A 13866-nucleotide genomic window follows, 5' to 3' on the forward strand; every position below is an offset into this window, starting at 1 on the left:
GGCCGTTGATAATCTTCAAATAAGATCATAGGACAGGTTTGCCAACTGCTTGCAGCCTGGATGGCTTAAATCAGGGATGGGGAGCTTGTGGCCTTTCCCAGATGTTGTTAGTCGGAGAGACAGAGCTCTGCAGCATCCAGAAGACCACGCAGTTGCACTGGCTTCCAGAATGTACCTCTGAATACCAGGTGCTGGAGCAAGCAGCAGGAAGAGGAGTTGGCTTCCTCTGGCTCTCCTGCGTCGGAAGCAAAGCGCTGTTTCTCTGAACCCCTTCCTCTCCTGAGCAGGAGGACAGAATATTCCGCCACTGAGTTGTTTCGCCTGGGGGGGGTGGGTTGTTGTGCCGTGCATAGCCCCTGCAGTTTGTTCTCTGTGTTGAGATGGGGCAGGTGGGGAGGGAATGTGCAGAACTGGTTTTTTTTAAAACAAAAAACTTGCCTTTTCTCTCCTCGACTTTCTCCCTCCCTCTCCCTTCCTTTTTTACATTTTTTAAAAAATGAAAACAAAAAAACACCCCACCCCTTTCCCCCTCCCTCTCATTCATTTCTCAGGAATTGTCATCGAGTACGGAGAGCCTTGATAGATCATTTTGCTCCGTAAGTGGCCTGCGTTTTAGCTTTTTTTGTTTTTCTCCCCCACCTCTTCCAACTGGGCTGCCTGCTTCCCTTCCCGTGATTTACCAAAAATCAACAACAAATAATTTCTTTCGCAGCAGCATTTCCTCTCTGTTGTCATCTTAAGCCACTTTGCTAAGCCCGCCAATCACCCTTGGCAAATGCATCTTGCAGAGCATCAAAGGCAAAATCCATTCCTCTCTTCTCTTCCACCACTTTGGAAAAAAATGAAATAAAATCACCCCAGTGAGCCCAATACCACACTGCTGTTAGCCATTTTTGACTGAGCCTCTTTGGCTAACCGACTTCCTTGGCTGTCATGCCTCTCTCTCTCTCTCTCTCTTCCATCACTCATGCGCCACCCGCGTGCATGTTGAGCTTGGGAAGGGGGTTGTGGAGCTCTGCATGGTATGAGGCTTCCCAGCAGGTTTGTCTTGTTTATACTAAAGTCGTGTCAAGTGCAGATTGGCAGCCAGCGGTCTCTATGGCACATAACGCTTAACCGTAGTTAATAGAGGCACAGTTGGAGCCACGCCATTGTTTAAAAAGCCTTGGTTTACTGTGTCACCGAATACAGTGGTACCTTGGTTTACGAACCTAATCCGCTCTGGAAGTCCTTTCTTAAATGAAGGCGTTCTTAAACCAAGGCGTGCTTTCCCATAGCAGCGGGGGACTCAATTTACAATCAACAGGAAGCAGAACATGTTCTTAATCCAAGCAGAGTTCACAAACCAAAACACCTACTTCCAGGTTTGCAGCGTTCTTAATCCAAGTTGTTCATAAACTAAGCTGTTCTTAAACCAAGGTACCACTGTAGTTAAAAAGTGTTAAATAATACAGGCAGATTCCAGGCAGAAAAGCTCTGATAACACTTCACAGAGCAAAGCTGAACAAAACCACTGTATAATTTGAGGAGATAGGAACACAAAGGCTTTTTCTTCCTTGGTTTAAGCCCTTGTACATAGCAGCGAGATGGTGGACCCCATATACAGAGGGGGGAAACTCAATCACAATGACACAGCCAATCAGGGCGTGTGCTGCCTTAGTGAATGCCATGCCATTCTGTTTCGTTGCTATGCAAAACCTCCACCCCATCCCCCTTTGGGCCAGTTAACTTGAACGCTTGACAGATTTAACCCTTAAGGTACAAACTAAATGAGCCTTCTGTTAACTCATCCAACAAAAAGCAGCAGCCAATAGCTGCTGAACCTTGAAGCAATTTGGACTTTTAGCTACTCTTCACTCGTAAAGCTTTGGGGCAGCAACAGCTCCTAACCACAGTTGAGGTGGTCTCTGTTCACACGTAATGCTCACCTATGCTTAACAGTAAGTTTAATAAATCATTTCCCTTAACGAGCAGCCTCTAACCATAGTTAAGCTGCTGGGCAGCATTCACGCATAGCAATAAACCATGGTTTGACAAACCCTGGTTTGGTAAACCATGGTTTAGTGCTCACATGGGTGGGGGGCAGTGATCCAGACAGACAGTGGAATGGGGAAGAGATATTTCGGAGTTTTGATGGCCCCACAGAGATCTATACAGTGGACCCTCTGGATACGAACGTAATTCGTACTGGGGGTCCGTACTTACCCCAAAAAGTCTGTATCCGGAAGCGCCACTTCTGTACACTCGCGCAGTGCGATAGAGCGCTCCTGCGCATGCGTGAAGCGAAATCTGGAAGTATACACTTCCGGGTTTGCCGCGTTTGTAACTCAAAATTACATTACCCAAAGGTAACGTAACTCGAGGTACCACTGTACTCCCAAACAGTCAGTGATGTTTCACAACCATAGTGTATCCCAGTAGTCCCTTCTTATATGATTCCAGCCCTTGCCCTGTGCCATTCTCCCCAGGTCTAGCCACATACACACCTCATAACCCTCAAGCAGGTATTTCAGGCTCTGTAAATTGTGAGAAGCAAACCCGTTTCTAGAAGTGCACCCAGTTTGATTTTCCTGAAATGTTTATAAGTGGAAGGAAGCCTAGCTACTGCTGCTGCTGCACTATTACATTTTATCCTCTTACAGCTAGAGTTCTAGGCCTCCTACAAAGCAAGTACAGTAGTTAATCTCATGGCCTTTCTTCGTGGTCTTACACGTGGCATTTTATAAGCCCAAAGGGCCTTTTATACATAGGACAGCCCATTGTTAATTCATATCACTCATGAAGAGTTCAGCATTCCAAGAGCTTTGTTTAGTCCTTAGCATTGCATTTGCAGTGACTTACCATTTTATAATATATATGAAGCATCTGAACCCAAACACACAAACATTTAAAAAACAAGATAATCTTTACCTCCTGTTGGCTTGCATTCTAATATACACAGCACCAAAGGAAAATGAATGGGGAGGGGAGAGGAAGCTGAGCAATTTCAGATGCTAATTTTTGATGAAACAAGAATTGACTCCTCCCTTGGGCTCACGGGGATGGAGTCGGCTTTTCAAATTGGATTACACTGCGGAATATTTCATTCTGAATTACGCACTCTCTTCTTATTTTGGGAGCAAAGGGATTTTTGTGTTTCATTTTTCAAAGTCACGTTCAGCGTATCCACAGCACTACCTTGGGCTGCACAAGGCTGGTGGTGCTGGAAGTCTTGCGGCAAGTGACCTGCCTGCTTTGAAGATACGGCCTGAATAAGGAAAACATTTGGAAGCACCATTGAATTGTTCGTCGCAGGCCTTCCGTATTCATATTTTGTTTCTCTTTGCTCAGATGAGCAGTTAAAAGAGGAAATGCTGTTCTCTCTGCTGCCCTTCAATTATTACATATATTTTTAATTTGGTGCGCCTTGTGTTGAGTAGAAATTTTCATTTGCTTGTCTTCTTTCTTCCCTCATCTGTCTACAAATAATTTCTCCCCTCTTTTCGTTGAAATTTTTGCTTTTAGCAATTATACCTGATTCTTCTTCTCCCCTAAGAATACCCGACCCTCTTCTTGATAATGGGTGGAATCAACGTATGAGCTCGTGATGAGAACATAGGCTTGGACTTTGGGGAAGATCCTTCAGTTCCTCCAATCGAAAACTCCTCCCTGTCTTTAAATCCATTCTGTCTTGTGTCAATCAACCCAGCCTTTCTCTTCTCTCAAATCCATCCCACCTCCCTCTTGCTTCAATATGGGACAAGGGGAGGGGAGGGGATGTCAATTTTGGTTCATGTTTAATGCTTCCCAAAACCCAGTACACAGACACCCCACAGTTCTCTGGGTTTTGCAGTGCAATTCTCCAAAGTTGAATTTATTTATTTTTGTAAAATAAAATAAAAAGTAATGCATGTGCGTATTAGGGGAAAGTGTTTACAAAAACAATTCATTTAGAAATCAAGCATGCAGGAAATGTGTATGTTTGGGGGGAGATCGCATCCAAAAATCAGTGTATTAGGAATGACGCGCACTAAAACACCGGCGAGTTTGTGAGTGCTTTAAAACTATCATCCTTCAAAGACTGGCGCGGAAATGTGGCAGGCAGAATTTCAGGTGGGAAAGAGGTTGAGAAATTGAAAGAAAGTGGAACGGAAAGATTTGCCTTGCTTCATTGGACACCATCTTGCTTGCTTGTCAATCTGTTTGGCCACTTCCAAATGTAAGCAGCGTCTCCCCCCCCCCCTTCCTTGGTTGGCCCTCCCCAGCTCAGGAATAGCTGTAAGGCTTTGCTATAATGTGGGTGTGAGGGTGAGGGACTCCGACTCCCATCAGCCCCTGCCAGCATGGCTAAGAGCCAGGGATGATGGGAGCTGAAGTCCAACGACATCCAGAGGAGCTGTAGGTTCCTACATTGTTGTTTTTTTTAGGGGTGGGGGAAGAAGAACGGATCTTCACCTGCTTCCTCTTTGTGTTGTGGCTTATGGTGCTATCTAAGCACTAGCACTTAACAACAGGCATAGGCAGACTCTGCCCTCCAGATGTTTTGGGACTACAACTCCCGTCATCCCTAGCTAACAGGACCGGCGGTCAGGGATGATGGGAGTTGTAGTCCCAAAACATCTGGAGGGCCGAGTTTGCCTATGCCTCCTTAACAAAGTTAAGTGCCAGCCCCAAGGAGCCTACAGTCTGAATTTAGAAAGGAGACGAGAAGGGATGATTGTGGGCAAACCATAGCTATACATTTGGCCTGGCCTGCATGTAACACTAAACCGTGGTTTATTTCATGGAGGGCAGGAGCCTGACTGCAGAAGGCTGCTGAAGCCAGCCCACCCTGATCAGACACTTTCAGGCCTTAGTTTTTTTCCAGGATCTCAGGCGGTTGATCTTTTCCAGCTCCCACAAACCATACAGATCCTCTCTACGGACTGGCCTACAACTCTGCTTCGGACCCTTGCCTTTTCCCCTTCCCTTTGCTGGAAAAACTCTGGAATCTGGAAAACCCAGAGTTCTTTGTTCCAAAATCTTTTTACAGAAACGTTAAGAGATTTCCTATGTTGTTCTTGGCTGCGGTCCTATAATTCCGATTAGGCCAGGGGCAAGTCTCAGCGGGGCCAGGGCTTCTTGGTAAACAGCGCTGCTGAGAACGGAATCCCAGCTACCCTAATTTGCTGCTTTGTGGGGCTCTGTAGCAACCCGAGGTGGGGTATTACCTGTTCTGGTGGGGAGACCCCAACAGGGAATCCTGGTGGCTCCTTAAGACGTCTTAACGTGGCAAAAGTTCCAGTTGCATCAGGTGTGACCTGATTCCCCCAGTGTGGGAGAGATGGGAAACTTTGTGTTGGCAACACAGCAGCCCCAAAGCCCCCCCTTTTCCCCCACACACCCCAAAGCTGTCAGGGAATCCCTTCCTCCCTCCAACCAGGGCAATCTCTCTCCTCTGTGCTCAGTGCCTTCATTCCCCCTCTTAACATTCTCTCTCCCCCCAAAAAAACCCCCTTTCCCCCCTCTTTTTTGCATGCTCTCTACTTCATCACCAGCTTCATACAGTTAACACCCTTCTCTTGCTCCCCCCCTTTATTGCATGTCTCTTTGACCAGCGCTTGGTTTTGGTGGTGGCAGGAATGGCTTATTAATTTCAAATTATCCTTTTTTAAAAAAAATAATAATCCTTCCCTCTGACGGGATAGTAAACTGCTGAAGTGAAGCTGGTTATTTTTGAAGAAGGGAGGTGGGCAGGGAGCAGTTATTTAGGAAATGGATTTTTCTCCCCACTGCGGTGTTATCAATCACCATCATCAGTGGAAATAATTAGCTGCATATAGTTTCCAGTGCCTAAATCGGTCCAGCGTCAGCATCCCGATGTCCCTGAAAGATAGTCCAATGTGGCTTTATTGCGAGGGTGACGGGGTCCGAATGCCTTTCTGGAGTGCACCCAAGAGGTGCACTGACTTCTGGTGCCCTTTGGGTTCAGCCTTCTGTGGTTTTAACCCCAAGGGTGATGGAGGCATCTGTGTCCGTCCAGGTGTTTCTTGGACCACGCAACACCCTTCCCTAACCATTGGCCATGCTGGCCGCTGGGACGGGTGGGAGTTGGAGGCACAGCTGTGGGACTCCGCAAATGTTCCTCATCCTCTTTTCACAGGTGACGGTTCCTGTGGGTGTCTTCTTGACATTCCTAAGCATTTAATCTCTTAACAATTATAAATCGTATAAATTCCTTGCTTAAAAAGCAAACAGGAAAACACACAGTCTCTTCTCTCCCTTGCTAGGTCGGTTTCATATATAAATACTGTACAGTCGTACCCCGGAAGCCTTGCGAGTCAAACGTTTTGGCTCCCGAACGCCGCAAACCCGGAAGTGAGTGTTCTGGTTTGCGAACGTTCTTTGGAACCCGACCGCTGGGTCCGATTGGCTGCAGGAGCTTCCTGCAGCCAATCAGAAGCTGCGCCTTGGTTTCCGAACGTTTTGGAAGTCGAATGGACTCTCGGAACGGATTTTGTTCAAATTCCAAGGTACGACTGTATATATAAAGCTGGCGTTGCTCACAAACGCTTGTCAACAATTTGGACTTTTTAGCAGCGATGTGCAGCACTGCTTGGTGTTCTTTCAGAGGATTCCTAGCTTTTCGCACCCTCTGCTGGCTATTTGAGAAAGAGCAGCCTCTCTGTATTTTTTTTGGAGAGGGAAAGCTGGTGTCAATCAAGAGCAAAAGGTTAAATGTTTTGCTGGGGTTTGAGGCGGGTGGCTTCAGGTTTCAAGACATCTGCAAGAAAATGAGAATGCTGCAAGAGGTGGTGGTGGTTAAAGAAGACTCAAATGTGGATTTGTTGCCTTTTTGCAGTCTTAATCACATCCCCACCATCGTTTTAAAGCACATGGCTTGCCACCAAAGAACTCTTAAGTAGTGTAGCGTGTTTAGGATGCTGGGAATTATAGTTCCATGGGGATAAACTACAGTTCCTGCTTCTCAAATGTTTAGTGTGGATGTGACCCAATAGTGGGCAGGGAGCCTATGTTGTTTAGGCAGCCCGTGTCACATTGAACCCTCATTGCCGTTACTAACCTGTGTAAAAAGGGGGGGGGGAGATAATCTTTCAAAGTGAACTCAAAGAATTGTGGCTCTGTGCAGAGAAGGCAGTAGTGTGTCTTCTAACCACTCCCAGTGCCCTTACAGTTCCCAGAATTCTTTGGGGATTCCATGACTGTTTAAAGTGATAATCATATTGCCCCACCTGCGCTTTCTATTTAAAGCAACTTCATACTGCTTTAAAGTGTCATGGCTTCCCACCTACCAAAAAGAATCTTGGGAACTGTAGTTTGTTCAGGGTGTGGAGTGTTGTTGGGAGGCAGCATAGGAGGGGGAGAGAGCTACAGTCCCAGAGCTCCCTGTTAAATCACTTTGGGAACTATAGCTCTGTGCGTGGAATAGGGGATCTCCGAACAACCCCCAGTGCCCTTAAACTACAGTTCCCAGAATTCTTTGGAGGGGGAGCCATGATTGTTTAAGGCTGTATCATAGTGCTTTAAATGTATGGTGCGAATGTGGCCTGGGTTAGACGTGAGCTGGATCCCACCCCCAGAAGACTGGACTAGGCATCCTCTCAGCCCGACCTAATCCTGGTCATTCAGACGGCTTTAATCAGAATAGGAACCTTTCTCTCATTTGTCAGGCAAAAATTGGCATCCTCCTGTAACTCTGAGGGTCCTGAAGGCAGGCACCCTCTGTGCAAAAACCGGTTCCAACTTCTGTCTCCTTCTCTCCCTCCCTCTAAAATTGGGGGCGGGAGAGCCCCACAACCCTGCGCAGCCCGTCCGCCTGGCCCCGGAGCGAGAGTTCATCAAGTCTCTGATGGCCATCGGGAAGCGCCTGACGACGCTGCCGACCAAAGAGCAGAAGACGCAGCGCCTCATCTCCGAGCTCTCCCTGCTCAACCACAAGCTGCCGGCCCGTGTCTGGCTCCCCACCGCTGGGTTTGACCACCACGTGGTGCGGGTCCCACACACCCAGGCCGTCGTGCTGAACTCCAAGGACAAGGTAAGGGGGCTGAGGAAGGAACGGGGGCAAGAGCTCCAGTGGAATCGGGTTGCGCCCAACTAAATTCTACTCAGAAGTAGATCCCAAGGCTGAAAACACATCAGCTGTGTGCGGGAGAAATTGTAAGGTCACCGGCTCATGGATCCGCGTGTGGTGGCAGTGTCCGAAGTCTTTTTGTTTTGGGCAGAAACGGGGAATGGCACTTCTGTCCTACTGCTGGAAAACTGCTTGACATCTTTCCCATAAGGATCTCATTTATCACCTGATGACTGCAGCACACCTTGCTACTGCAGGGCATTAGAGGACTAAACACAGACCTGCTTGAAATCTGAAACTCAAAAATCTGGGACTTAGTATTCACGGACAAACCAACAACCCACACATGAGTCAAACAGACAAGAAAAGCACTGCATTTCTCAAACACATGGCTGATCAGTTTTTAGTCGTTTCGCTCAGTAATGGTAGATATGTATACCATCGATGCGTAACTTTGAATGCATTTTTCTGGATCCATGCTGAAACAGTTTGAAGGGAGCTTTTCCCAAGGACATTTCCAGATTCCCCTCCGAAAGTTAATAATGATGGAGGCAGAGGCACACTTTGCAATTAGCAGTAGGAGCCAAGTGTTAGGAAGGCCAGTGCACTGAGCCTTCCTTCGCCCAGAGTAGAAATAAGCTGCCCAAAACATCACCACAAATCTCCCGTCCTGTTTTGTCAGACGTTGTAAACTTGTCCAGTCAGAGTCCTTCTTTCTCTTTCTCCCACCCTTCTCCCCGTCTCCAGGCTCCTTACCTAATCTATGTGGAAGTACTTGAATGTGAAAACTTCGACACCACTAACGTCCCGGCCCGGATCCCAGAGAACCGTATCCGTAGCACGCGGTCCGTGGAAAACCTCCCAGAGTGCGGGATCACGCATGAACAGCGGGCCAGCAGCTTCACCACTGTCCCCAACTATGACAATGATGACGAGGCTTGGTCTGTGGACGACATCGGGGAGCTGCAGGTGGAGGTATTTCGATGAAATTATTAACATTTAGCTTTGCTTCGCAAATATGAAAAGGTTGACTTTTTAACATTTTGGTGGAATATTTCCAGTCACTTTAAACTTGTCTTATTAAAACCTTCTGTGCGAAAAAAGGGGGGAAATGCATGAAAATCATTAAGAATTGTCGGAGCACATCAGATTAGCTTGCCAAATCTCCTTTATGCATAACAGGCATGTAAAAAAGGAGGAGGAGCAAGAAGACAAGAGAAGAAGGGTTGATAAATATAAGCAGAGAAGTCAGCAAGGGGCTTCAGTGCCGTCCAGTGAAATAATTTTCTCTGCTGATGAAAACGAAGGACAAATAGCTGGTGCCTATGATGAAAATGGGGACGCGGGTGGTGCTGTGGGTTAAACTGCAGAGCCTAGGACTTGCCGATCAGAAGGTCGGCGGTTCGAATCCTCGCGATGGGGTGAGCTCCAGTTGCTCGGTCCCTGCTCCTGCCAACCTAGCAGTTTGAAAGCACCTCAAAGTGCAAGTAGATGAATAGGTACCGCTCTGGCGGGAAGGTAAACGGCGTTTCCGTGCGCTGCTTTGGTTCGCCAGAAGCGGCTTAGTCATGCTGGCCACATGACCCGGAAGCTGTACGCCGGCTCCCTCAGCCAGTAAAGTGAGATGAGCGCCGCAACCCCAGAGTCGGTCACAACTGGACCTAATGGTCAGGGGTCCCTTTACCTTTAAGATGAAAATGATGGAAGTTATGAATTGGCATTAATTACACCAAGTACGTACCGCTGCTGCTGTCACCACTTTTATGTGTGCTGACGTGATCACTGATGAAGATAAGAGGCTTATAGTTGGTCACAATAAAGCCAAAAAGGCCCAAGAAAAATCCCTGGATCAGGAATTCGATTACTTTTGTCAGAAGGGTGAAATGGGCTGCATCTTTTTTTTTATGGTCTTGAAGGTACAGCTAAAGCGATGCTGAAAGCAGGGCTTTTCCTTCAACGATGTGCCACAGAAACGGATGAAACCTCTCTGCTTCCACTTAGCTCTTCCTTCCTTCCTTCCTTCCTTTGTTCTCCAGCTTCCAGAGATTCACACCAATAGCTGTGACAACATCTCCCAGTTCTCTGTGGACAGCATCACCAGCCAGGAGAGCAAAGAGCCCGTCTTCATAGCTGCTGGAGATATCAGGTGAGTGGGAGTCTAGAAGAAATGTCCGCTGCTTGGCAATGAGGGGTTCAGGTCTAGGAATATAACATCCCTAATAAAAAACCCCAAAAACCTGAAAATAGTATAATCCAGTTCCGCTTCCGTGTGTAGCAAAATCCCACCCCCACCCACCCAAAATTAACATTTCTCTTCCCTCTTGCAGGAGACGCCTCTCGGAACAGCTTGCCCACACTCCAACGTCCTTCAAGAGGGACCCTGAAGACCCTTCTGCCGTCGCCCTGAAGGAGCCGTGGCAAGAGAAAGTCAGGTGAGGGCACTGCGGGGTCAGAGCAGAGGGTGGCGGGGCCCCAGTTGTGTCTCCACGGCCTGACGTGCTAAGAAGCCAGGCATTGGCTGCAGATGGCGAGGCCCTCCCCATCGCTTGCGTGGGGCAACGGGGCTGTTTGGGTTCCTCAGGGCTCGGCAAGGGTGGCCTGAGTCTCCCGCGCCAGGCCAAGGCGGAACCAACTGCTTCCTGCTGCTTTTTTGCAGGCGGATCCGGGAGGGCTCTCCGTACGGCCACCTCCCAAACTGGCGCCTCCTCTCTGTGATCGTGAAATGTGGCGATGATCTCCGGCAAGAGCTGCTGGCCTTCCAGGTGCTCAAACAACTTCAGGTAGGGAATACCACACAGCAGTGGCTCAAGGTGCTCTTTCTCTTTCTCTTTCTCTTTCCTCCCTCAAGGGCTTCTGAGTTTGCTCAAGTTGGATGCAGTGCTGGTGTAGTGTTTAGAGTGTCAGACTAGCACCTGGGAGAGTTGTTGTTGTTGAGTCGTTTAGTCGTGTCCGCCTCTTCGTGACCCCATGGACCAGAGCACACCAGGCCCTCCTGTCTTCCACTGCCTCCCGCAGTTTGGTCAAACTCATGCTGGTAGCTTCGAGAACACTGTCCCACCATCTCGTCCTCTGTCGTCCCCTTCTCCTTGTGCCCTCCATCTTTCCCAACATCAGGGTCTTTTCCAGGGAGTCTTCTCTTCTCATGAGGTGCCCAAAGTCTTGGAGCCTCAGCTTCAGGATCTGGCCTTCCAGGGAGCACTCAGGGCTGATTTCCTTCAGAATGGAGAGGTTTGATCTTCTTGCAGTCCATGGGACTCTCAAGAGTCTCCTCCAGCACTAGAATTCAAAAGCATCAATTATTCGGCGATCAGCCTTCTTTATGGTCCAGCTCTCACTTCCATACATCACGACTTGGAAAACCATAGCTTTAACTATATGGACCTTTGTTGGCAAGGTGATGTCTCTGCTTGGGTTCAAATTCCTGCTCAGCTCTTGGGGGCCTAACCTCCCTTGCAGGGTTGTTGTGAGGATAAAATGGGGTGGAAGAGAATTAGGTGCGCCACGTTGAGCTCCCTGGAGGAAAAAGGTGGGATATAAAGTTGAATAAAAATCATAATACAGTGGAACCCCGGTTTTCAAGCGTCTCCTCCTATTTGGGACATCCCTGTAGTCTGTAGATGCCCGTTAAAATTCTGCAAGGGACATTTTGCGTGCTGGACTTCTCCCCCACCCCACCTCCGAAAAACACAAGGGTTTCCTGTTGCAAAATGCCTTTATTTTGTTTTCTTTCCTCCTCCAGTCCATCTGGGAGCAGGAGCGCGTCCCCCTGTGGATCAAGCCATACAAAATCCTCGTCATCTCTGCCGACAGTGGCATGATCGAGCCGGTGGTCAACGCTGTCTCCATCCACCAGGTCAAGAAGCAGTCGCAGCTCTCCCTGCTGGACTACTTCCTGCAGGAGCATGGGAACTACACCACCGAGGCCTTCCTGACCGCCCAGCGCAACTTCGTGCAGAGCTGTGCTGGCTACTGCCTGGTCTGCTACCTGCTGCAAGTCAAAGACAGGTGAGGGGGCGCTGGGGGAAGCTGGGGGGAGGCAGTGGGCAGAGAAGGAGCGCTCAGCACATTGCAGAGAGAAGCCTCGCTGCTGCCAGTTTCAGAGCAAGAGGGAGCAGCCCCATAGTGCATCAGTGACAGGGGATGGAGATGGAAAGAAAGGGGAAAGCCACTTTCTGACAATTAAGCCTAGAGCCTAATTAGTCTCCACAATCCCTCAAGTTAAACGCCAATGGTTCCCAAACCTTTTCAGGCAGCGCCAACCTTTCAGTTCCAGAAATTCACCCCGAGTGCACCCTAGGTAAAGGTACCCCTGCCCGGACGGGCCAGTCGTGTCCGACTCTGGGGTTGCGCGCCCATCTCAGGCAGCGCTGTCCGAAGACACTTCCGGGTCACGTGGCCAGCGTGACAAGCTGCATCTGGCGAGCCAGCGCAACACACGGAAACACCATTTACCTTCTCGCTAGTAAGCGGTCCCTATTTATCTACTTGCACCCGAGGGTGCTTTCGAACTGCTAGGTTGGCAGGCGCTGGGACCAAGCAACGGGAGCGCACCCCGCCGCGGGGATTCGAACTGCCGACCTGACGATCGGCAAGTCTTAGGCTCTATGGTTTAACCCACAGCGCCGCCCGCATCCCCCAGTGCAGCCTACCCTGCCCTATAAGAAACATGGTTTGGAATAGCGGTTTGCACAACCCACTAAGGAAGGTAACAGCACAATAAAAGTCAAAATGGCAATGATTAATTGCACATTCATTCAAAGCCCAGTTGAAATTATTTAGCTTAGTGAATTCAGCATAGTGGATGAACTCCATCCAGCGATCTCGGCTTTTTGAAGTCTGAGGATCATTGACAGCTCCAGCGCCAGCCCCTTGCCTCTTAGTGACCCCCTAGGGAATCCCATCAGGCCCAGTGGGTGGCACCACTGGGGTAAGTTAAATATCCCCCTGTACCCTGGACCTCAACTAGGGTGGGCCAACTCACAACAGACGTAAAAGCCCACGAACCCGCTCAGTAAAGCTGCCTTCTACCTGGGTGCCAGAAGTGGGTTCAGGCATAATAATAATAATAATAACTTTTTATTTATACCCCGCCCTCCCCAGCCAGAGCCAGGCTCAGGGTGGCTAACACCAATAAAATTACAATAAAACATAATGGGGGGGAACAAACAAACAAACAAAAAACCAGTTTGTTAAAATACAATTTAAAATGCAGCCTCATTTTAATAGTAGCCCATAAATCGGAAACATAAGGGTCAGACGGAGTCCAAACCAAAGGCCAGGCAGAACACCTCTGTCTTGCAGGCCCTGAGGAAAGATGTCAAGTTCCGCAGGGCCCTAGTCTCTTGTGACAGAGCGTTCCACCAAGTCGGGGCCAGTACTGAAAAGGCCCTGGCCCTAGTTGAGACCAATCTAACCACCTTGCGACTTGGGACCTCCAAAATGTTGTTATTTGTGGACCTTAAGGTCCTTCGTGGGGAATACCAGGAGAGGCGGTCCCGTAGAACAATGTGGGTGTCCCTACCTTCATGGTTTTCCTCCTCCCAGGAAAGGATGGTCACAATAAATCTGGTGCTCCCTGAATCACGTCCGCTCCGGGCAGTTGCCTGGGTCCTGCTTTGCTGCCACGTAATCTGCGAGATGGGGAAAGCGTTTGGAAAATTTACAAAAAGCCATGCGGTAGATAGTTGACCTTTTCCAAAGAAGGAGGAGGAAAATCACGTACTCCTCCTTGAGCTGCTTGTAGAAAATGGCAAGATATGAATGCAATAAATAATGTTTTTTTCCTGTCCCTTCTCCTCCCACCCTGCAACACACCC

The 13866-nt window shown here is 48.7% G+C and overlaps 1 protein-coding gene across 4 annotated transcripts in view; it reads left to right on the plus strand.

Annotated features, from left to right (window-relative positions):
• Positions 1-13866, plus strand: part of PI4KB (phosphatidylinositol 4-kinase beta) — a 52076-nt gene that overhangs the window by 29550 nt on the left and 8660 nt on the right. For 2 of the 4 annotated variants that reach the window (XM_081173519.1, XM_081173521.1), the window contains exons 4-10: positions 552-596; positions 7787-8014; positions 8798-9025; positions 10087-10196; positions 10378-10482; positions 10707-10830; positions 11790-12055. In XM_081173519.1, the coding sequence (XP_081029645.1) occupies positions 552-596; positions 7787-8014; positions 8798-9025; positions 10087-10196; positions 10378-10482; positions 10707-10830; positions 11790-12055 (1106 nt within the window). The remainder of the gene's footprint in view (positions 1-551; positions 597-7786; positions 8015-8797; positions 9026-10086; positions 10197-10377; positions 10483-10706; positions 10831-11789; positions 12056-13866) is intronic. The other 2 variants (XM_081173520.1, XM_081173522.1) reach the window with 1 other exon arrangement.

This window comes from Podarcis bocagei (assembly GCF_964188305.1).
Source record: "Podarcis bocagei genome assembly, chromosome: 16".
NCBI classification, from domain to species: domain Eukaryota; kingdom Metazoa; phylum Chordata; class Lepidosauria; order Squamata; family Lacertidae; genus Podarcis; species Podarcis bocagei.